This window comes from Procambarus clarkii, chromosome 40 (assembly GCF_040958095.1).
Source record: "Procambarus clarkii isolate CNS0578487 chromosome 40, FALCON_Pclarkii_2.0, whole genome shotgun sequence".
NCBI lineage: Eukaryota > Metazoa > Arthropoda > Malacostraca > Decapoda > Cambaridae > Procambarus > Procambarus clarkii.
This window is the reverse complement of record NC_091189.1, coordinates 33,343,101-33,352,504: the sequence shown is the minus strand read 5'-3', so window position 1 is coordinate 33,352,504 and position 9,404 is coordinate 33,343,101. Positions and strand designations below refer to the sequence as shown.

The 9,404-nt window shown below is 44.2% G+C and overlaps 1 protein-coding gene across 1 annotated transcript; it reads left to right on the top strand.

The window, feature by feature from the left end:
* Positions 1-6,728: 6,728 nt before the first annotated feature.
* Positions 6,729-7,136, top strand: LOC138372879 (glycosyltransferase-like protein gnt13). Its single transcript, XM_069338551.1, has one exon. The coding sequence runs from the start codon at positions 6,729-6,731 to the stop codon at positions 7,134-7,136; it is 408 nt and encodes a 135-aa protein (XP_069194652.1).
* Positions 7,137-9,404: the final 2,268 nt, after the last annotated feature.

The following is a 9,404-nucleotide window of genomic DNA, read 5'->3' as shown; positions in this document are numbered from 1 at the left end:
AAGACACCACTACAACAGACCACTACAACAGACCACTACAACAGACCACTACAACAGACCACTACAACAGACCACTACAACAGACCACTACAACAGACCACTACAAGACACCACTACAACAGACCACTACAACAGACCACTACAACAGACCACTACAACAGACCACTACAACAGACCACTACAAGACACCACTACAACAGACCACTACAACAGACCACTACAACAGACCACTACAACAGACCACTACAACAGACCACTACAACAGACCACTACAACAGACCACTACAACAGACCACTACAACAGACCACTACAACAGACCACTACAACAGACCACTACAACAGACCACTATAACAGACCACTACAACAGACCACTACAACAGACCACTACAAGACACCACTACAACAGACCACTACAACAGACCACTACAACAGACCACTACAACAGACCACTACAACAGACCACTACAACAGACCACTACAACAGACCACTACAACAGACCACTACAACAGACCACTACAACAGACCACTACAACAGACCACTACAACAGACCACTACAACAGACCACTACAACAGACCACTACAACAGACCTCCGCCACTAAAAATACTCAACTTGAAAACCTACAAAAAAAAACACTGTTGGCTGTAAGCGTTGAAGTAGTCCTCGAACCAGCCCCCTTAAAGTGGTGGGCAAGGATTCACTCCTCCACCTGAGTGGCGGACAGGAGGAGGAGGAGGAGGAGGAGGAGGAAGAGAGAGAGAAGGAAGAGGAGGAGGGAGGAGGCAGGATACGAACCCCACAGTAGCAGTCAAGAGGTGGTGGCGTGGTGCTAACTGTCAATTGCTCAAGAGAACAATAACACAACACACTAAATTTGGAGGGCTTCTTTTTTTTGGTCGAGGTCTGCGAAGAAAGGGAACTGGTATTGGACGGACGGTAGTGGTAGGGAGGGACGGGGATTGGACGGGGGGGGGGGTATAGAGCTCGGCGAGGGACGGGGATTGGACGGGGGGTGGACAAAGATTGAGGCAAAGGAAAGACGGGTATTAGATGGTATCTGGAGCGAGTTATAGACAACATTGGACGGTCGTTGGACAAAATGCCGGGCCACTGAGTGCAAGAAATATTGCAATTGGTCCAAAGTTACTCTTCTTTTGTTCATTGGTCATATGAATGAACTCATATGGTCATGATACAACTACACACCTGGTCATGGTACAACTACACACCTGGTCATGGTACAAATACTCACCTGGTCATGGTACAACTACACACCTGGTCATGGTACAAATACTCACCTGGTCATGGTACAACTACACACCTGGTCATGGTACAAATACTCACCTGGTCATGGTACAACTACACACCTGGTCATGGTACAAATACTCACTTGGTCATGGTACAACTACACACCTGGTCATGGTACAACTACACACCTGGTCATGGTACAAATACTCACTTGGTCATGGTACAACTACACACCTGGTCATGGTACAAATACTCACTTGGTCATGGTACAACTACACACCTGGTCATGGTACAACTACACACCTGGTCATGGTACATACACACATGGCCGTGATACCTTCAGACACATGTTCATGGTACGAACACACAATGTTATGGTACCATTACTCCACCAGACCACCACCACACCACAGGGTATGTCATATCAGAGAGAACATGTGACTGTATATATTCAGTTTGTCATCTGGTCACCCGGGTATTCCTTGTGGGTAAGAACGTATGAATAAGAACATAAGAACATGAGAACATGAGAACATGTGAACATGAGAGTACAGGAAGGTGTATAATTCTTCTATTGATCCATGCGAGACGGCTCCTATTTATGTGCACCCAGACTCATTCATATATATCTATACTCAACCCGTTCTCGCAATTTCTTTAAGTCAATATTGACTTAATAAATACGTGCATATGTGACATACTAATTTATTGTGAATATTTCAGTTTACCTTGAAAAGCTTCATAGAAAACACTGACCTTACTTAACCTTCTTAGTATGTTAAGATAAGCATCTTGTTGCTTCGTAATTACAATTATTACTTAACCTATTATAGGTATAGGTTAAGTAATAATTGTAATTGCGAAGCAATAAGATGCTTATCTTAACATACTAAGAAGGTTAGGTAAGATCGGTGTTTTCTATGAAGCTTTTCAAGGTAAACTAAAATATTCACAATAAATTATTATGTCACATATGCACGTATTAAATAAGTCAATATAGACTATAAGAAATTGTGAGAACGGGTTGCTATACTAGCAGTACCCGGCCACGCGTTGCTGTCTCAGCATCGCATGTGCATTGATGAGCCACAGCAACCTTCCCCGTCCCCAAGTCCTCCCCACCATTTTCTCCTCACCCCGTCTCCTCGGCCTCCCAACCATTCCCCACTCTACCATCCCTTCGTACTCCCCACCATTCCCTCTTCCGACAATGCCCCACTCCCTTGTCCCTTTGTCCTCCCCACCATTTTCCATTTCCCATCCCCTCGTCCTCACCATCCCAAACTCCCCCGTCCCCTCTTATTTCTCCACCATTTCCCGCTCCCTTGTCCCACCCCTCTCGTCCTCCGCACCATCTCTCACTTCCGTCCCCTCGTCATCCCCACCATTCCCCACTCCCTCGTCCGATGCCTTCCCAAATGGTGTGATTTTCCCATCAGAAAATTGGGAACATCAAGTGATCTGATGTTCCCATCACTGAAATATAAGAAAAACACTTAAAAATGAAATTAAAATATGAAAAAAAACTATAATCACAATATGGACGGTATGGTAAACAACACAGCTCAATTCCAACGCAATTCACACAAAATAATTAAATCAAAATGAAAATAAATCAAAATCTTTGAAAATTCAATTGATCATTGCAATCAGAAACATTGAAATGGAAGTGTAACATATTTAGTATAACATGTGTGTTGCTCTTACATGCAACAGATGGTGTTGTTTTTCAAGAAAAGCATAGTTTTACCTGTCACAGGTGTGGCATCTATACTTATACTTACGAAATGAACGGTATGGTAAACAACACAGCTCAATTCCAACACAATGTCACACAAAAAAATTAAATAAATCGAAATCTATAAAATAAAATTTATCAATGCAATTAAAATATTGAAATGGAATCCGTGACATATTTAGTATAGCGTGCATGTTGCTATTATGTGCAACAGATGGCGCTGTTTTCAAAAAAGCATGTTTTTAACTGTCACAAGGGGGGCATCTATATAGTAGGTATATAAAAAGATGCGCCTATTTGAATGCAACGTTGTGTCAAAATTTCAAAGCAATCCGTGAAGAACCTTCGGAGATTACAGCTTGTGTTGCTCTTACGTCCAACAGATGGCGCTGGTTTTAAAAAAGCATGTTTTTTCCTGTCACAGGTGAGGCATGTATATAGTAGATATATAAAAAGACGCGTCTATTTGAATGCAACGTTGTGTCAAAATTTCAAAGCCATCGGTAAAGAGGTTTCGAAGATTTGATAAAATACTATACCCAAGATTACCATCAGAGTGCCGGCGGGCTGATGGGAAAATAGCCTCGGCTACAATCAGCTTTTGTCCGGTCGTGATGGTCGAGTGGATAAGGTGCCCTGTACACCAGTTGCATAGTGCTCCAGGCAGTATGGGTTCAAGTCAATTCTGGGGTGTGAGTTTTCAGTTATATATATAATATGTATGTATCTTTCGCTTGAAACAATCCAGTGATCCTGCATGTCTTATGTCACCCGGTAAGGTTGTTCAATAAATTAAAAACCTTGTTTTAAACCAGTATTTATCAGGGCTTTCCTGAATGTAAAATTAAATATATACTATATCTTATGTGAAATATCTTGAAGTAAATCATTGGGGCTTGACGGGGGATCGAACGAGTCCTGGATTACTTAACACGCGCGCCTTCACTCACTGGACCGTGAACATATAGCAACTTTTCGTTCTGGGATTCGCTGCCTTAGATTGGGTTAGGTTAGGTCAGGTTAGGTTAGGTTGAGTTGGGTTAGGTTGGGTGAGGAGAGGTTAGGTTAGGTTAGATTGAGTTGGGTCAGGTTAGGTTAGAATAGGTTGCATATATTCATGCAGGAGCGATAACACAGAGGGAGACATACTTTTCTCAGGTCATAGGCAATGCCAGTTGTAGGACACGTGTCCTGTACCACTGCTCAACATCCGGACTACTGAGCATGTCCTTACTTAGTCAAGCTTCTATACCTTCTTGTAGACAAGATAAGCTCGTTGGACACTAATCAGTCAAGCTTCGTTGGTCAATAATCAATTAGGGTTCAGGATAGACATAGAATTTACTGGATTAGACACAGGATACTTGATCTATGGAATAAATTACCGGCAAACATTGTAGCCTTGGGATCACTGAATTGTTTCAAGCGCAGTTTAGACACACATGAAGAGCTTGGATGGATACTTGATATGTGTATAAGCCCTCTGCAGTTTCCTGAATTCTTATGTTATTTTGGTGATGTTTTGTTTATGTGGAGGAAAATCAGTTGAACCTTGTTGGTTGCTCGTCTTATGGAACAATTAAAATTATACGGTCTCACAGTACAGTTGGCTTCGTTCTTAACTCACAGTCGGGGATCCCAAGTTCGATTCCCAGGCGGTACAAAAATGGTTTGACATGTTTCCTTTCACATAATACATCTATTCTCCTAACAGGACATAGATGCCAGAGAGTTAGGCACCTGTTGTGGGGGCTGCATCCTGGAGAAGAACAGTTGTTCGACTTTGGGTGGTCGCATACAAGCTTAAATTAGTCCATATATATTCACAGACTTCCTGTCCCCGACAAAAAGAATTACCTTTATTATATATATGCTTCGTATCTAGATATCAGCATGGGTTAACCGGCGGGAGATTAAGCCAAGTAAACAATAGTTAAACCTTAATCAGGAGATGGAAAGATGATGGGCGTGTCGCTCTATTGTAGCAACCTATTGGCAGCTTCGGCACGAGAGGCTGCCAGACTATTGGGAGGAGAGAGGGAGTACCTCTCGGGCTGACAACAGAACACCACGGTGAGTGACGCGGCGGAGGAGTGGCAGCGGTCACAGCTGTACCGGGAGTCACTACAGGGTCACATTCCCACCATAGTAATTCCTGGTGTCGGGGACAGGCAGCCTCTATATATGTATATACTTTAGGCTGTTTTCGTAGCTAATCTCACTATAACGAACAGCCTTGAACGGGACCTGAGGGGGACCACACTACAAGGAACACCCATGTACCGGAGCTGAAGGGACCCCACTACAAGGAACACCCATGTACCGGAGCTGAGAGGACCCCACTACAAGGAACACCCGTGTACTGGAGCTGAGGGGACCCCACTACAAGGAACACCCATGTACCGGAGCTGATGGGACCCCACTACGAGGAACACCCATGTACCGGAGCTGAGGAGACCCCACTAAAAGGAACACCCATGTACCGGAGCTGAGGGGACCCCACTACAAGGAACACCAGTGTACCGGGGCTGAGGGGACCCCACTACAAGGAATACCAGTGTACCGGGGCTGAGGGGACCCCACTACAAGGAATACCAGTGTACCGGGGCTGAGGGGACCCCACTACAAGGGACACCAGTGTACCGGGGGTGAGGGGACCCCACTACAAGGAACACCCATGTACCGGAGCTGAGGGGACCCCACTACAAGGAACACCCATGTACCGGAGCTGAGGGGACCCCACTACAAGGAACACCCATGTACCGGAGCTGAGGGGACCCCACTACAAGGAACACCCATGTACCGGAGCTGAGGGGACCCCACTACAAGGAACACCCGTGTACCGGAGCTGAGGGACCCCACTACAAGGAAGAGGTGCCAGAACTTGCCCCCACAACACTATAGGGAAGAAGAAGAAGAGGCAACAAAGGATAACAGACACAAGAGAACACAGGGACAAGGAGGCAGTGTTTCAACCTGAGATACCTGTAGATTACCTGTTCTTCTCCCGCGGGTGAGCCTGTGGTCAGCCTTCCCTGGTGAGTGCCAAGGTCAGGGCTCACCAAGTAGTCACTCTACCTCTCACGAAACCTGTACATCTTCCCTTAACCAAGTCGGGTTTGTTTATTTTAATTGAACAGTTTATAACCTCGAAGCACTTCGAGGCCCACAAACAAGTTGTTTAAAAACAAGACGCAAGTTGTTTATAACAATAATTACTATAAGTCACAAAGTTTCCAAGTTCATCCCTGCTACTATTCTTGAAAGATGTACATGTTTCCTAAGGAGATACATAAATGCTTGATGAATCCTGGCATTTGTCAATAGAGTTCTTGAGTTGTCCTCCTAAGCCAAAGCCATCACAGCCGGGCTGATCCGGCCACGCCTGCACAAACGTGTCCACTTCTCTCCAGGGGTCTCATAGCCTGGTGGATAGCGCGCAGGACTCGTAATTCTGTTGCGCGGGTTCGATTCCCGCACGAGGCAGAAACAAATGGGCAAAGTTTCTTTCACCCTAAGTGCCCCTGTTACCTAGCAGTAAAATAGGTACCTGGGAGTTAGTCAGCTGTCACGGGCTGCTTCCTGGGGGTGGAGGCCTGGTCGAGGACCGGGCCGCGGGGACACTAAAGCCCCGAAATCATCTCAAGATAACCTCAAGATAACCTCTCTCATGAACACTTCCACTGTTCTTTATGTTCCTCTTCTTTCTGCTTTAAGCTGTAGCAGCACACACGCCAGGATGAACAACGTCAGCGCCAGGATGAACAACGTCAGTGCCAGGATTAACAACGTCAGTGCCAGGATTAACAACGTCATTGCCAGGATGAACAACGTCAGCGCCAGGATGAACTACGCCAGCGCCAGGATGAACAACGTCAGCGCCAGGATGAACAACGTCAGCGTCAAGAGGAACAACGTCAGCGCCAGGATGAACAACGTCAGCGCCAGTATGAACAACGTCAGTGCCAGGATGAACAACGTCAGCGCCAGGATGAACAACGTCAGTGCCAGGATGAACAACGTCAGCACCAGGATGAACAACGTCAGTGCCAGGATGAACAACGTCAGTGCCAGGATGAACAATGTCAGCGCCAGGATGAACAACGTCAGTGCCAGGATGAACAACGTCAGCGCCCGGAGGAAGTAAACAGGTGGGTATACATACATCTCGGTGTATACATACGCATTTAAGCACATGTAGATATACGCATACATGCAAACACAGGTGAGTTTACTTACTAGATAATACCATGTGAGTGTGTATACATACATTCATAGGAAGGCGAAAATACTCACACACACATATCCGCATGCAAGCAGAGATAGGTATACTCACATATTGTACGTAACAGACCTCAAGTATATCAAAGTATACCTTAGCACATTACCTGATGACAGGATAAGGAGCACCTGACAGTGAGGAAACAGAGGGTCATAACCCCACCCTGGAATATCGTCCCCTCCTACAGCGTCGCCAGCACCGGGCACAACCACCTCCGCTCTGTGCGTCTCATGATGATCAATTACACAGGATGTGTACGTTCTATAGGATTACCTAGGAAGTGCACGTTCTATAGGATTACACGGGATGTGCACGTTCTACAGGATTACCCGGGATGTGCACGTTCTACAGGATTACACCGGGATGTGCACGTTCTACAGGATTACACTGGGATGTGCACGTTCTACAGGATTACACCGGGATGTGCACGTTCTACAGGATTACCCGGGATGTGCACGTTCTACAGGATTACACCGGGATGTGCACGTTCTACAGGATTACACTGGGATGTGCACGTTCTACAGGATTACACCGGGATGTGCACGTTCTACAGGATTACACCGGGATGTGCACGTTCTACAGGATTACACCGGGATGTGCACGTTCTACAGGATTACACCGGGATGTGCACGTTCTACAGGATTACACCGGGATGTGCACGTTCTACAGGATTACACCGGGATGTGCACGTTCTACAGGATTACACCGGGATGTGCACGTTCTACAGGATTACACCGGGATGTGCACGTTCTACAGGATTACACCGGGATGAAGTCAGAATGTCCGTGACCTGAGAACGAGAGGCTGAGATTTTGATCAGCTACGCCTCAAGAAGTCTGTGGAGGTGGGACGGGATGGGATGGTGTCCCATCCCAGGTGTAGTGTCCTTTCCCGTTGGCACCTGGATGGGTGGGTACTCACCTAATGGCGCTTGCAGGGTCGAATGCGAGCTGCTGGTCCCCGACTTACTAGCTGTAGGTTGTTATATGCAATGTCTTCTGTGATTTCATGTTTACGGTTCCAGAAATTTGTTGTCTTTGTATAGTTAATAGTAGTTTGTATAGTTAATAGCAGTTTGTATAGTTATTAGTAGTTTGTATAGTTAATAGCAGTTCGTATAGTTAATAGCAGTTCGTATAGTTAATAGCAGTTTGTATAGTTATTAGCAGTTTGTATAGTAATTAGCAGTTTGTATAGTTATTAGTAGTTTGTATAGTTAATAGCAGTTCGTATAGTTAATAGCAGTTCGTATAGTTAATAGCAGTTTGTATAGTTATTAGCAGTTTGTATAGTAATTAGCAGTTTGTATAGTTAATAGCAGTTTGTATAGTAATTAGCAGTTTGTATAGTTATTAGTAGTTTGTATAGTTAATAGCAGTTTGTATAGTTATTAGCAGTTCGTATAGTTAATAGCAGTTTGTATAGTTATTAGCAGTTTGTATAGTTATTAGCAGTTTGTATAGTTGTTAGCAGTTTGTATAGTTATTAGCAGTTTGTATAGTTGTTAGCAGTTTGTATAGTTATTAGCAGTTTGTATAGTTGTTAGCAGTTTGTATAGTTATTAGCAGTTTGTATAGTTGTTAGCAGTTTGTATAGTAATTAGCAGTTTGTATAGTTATTAGCAGTTTGTATAGTTGTTAGCAGTTTGTATAGTTATTAGCAGTTTGTATAGTTATTAACAGTTTGTATAGTTATTAGCAGTTTGTATAGTTGTTAGCAGTTTGTATAGTTATTAGCAGTTTGTATAGTTATTAACAGTTTGTATAGTTAATAGCAGTTTGTATAGTTATTAGCAGTTTGTATAGTTATTAACAGTTTGTATAGTTATTAGCAGTTTGCACAGTCAATAACAGTTCTATAGTTAACAGCAGTTTCTCGCTTCCTTTACACTTAACATTAACTTTACAATATTACGTGCTCACCTAGATGTGCTGGCGAGCTGGGCTCCTGGGCCCCGGCTTCCTAATTTTCTTAGATTAATGCAATGACTCATTTCTCAATATTTTTATCATATTTACATTTATAATTTTGAATCGAATTGGATTCAATGACCAACACGCCTAACCTGTTCTACTTATTGACAGCTCAGACACTGATAACGTTCCTGCTGATGGCTTTGTGACTAGTTGCGTC

Bases quoted from the DNA above. Each gene is read 5' to 3' on its own strand.
- LOC138372879 (XM_069338551.1), top strand. From the start codon at position 6,729: ATGAACAACGTCAGCGCCAGGATGAACAACGTCAGTGCCAGGATTAAC.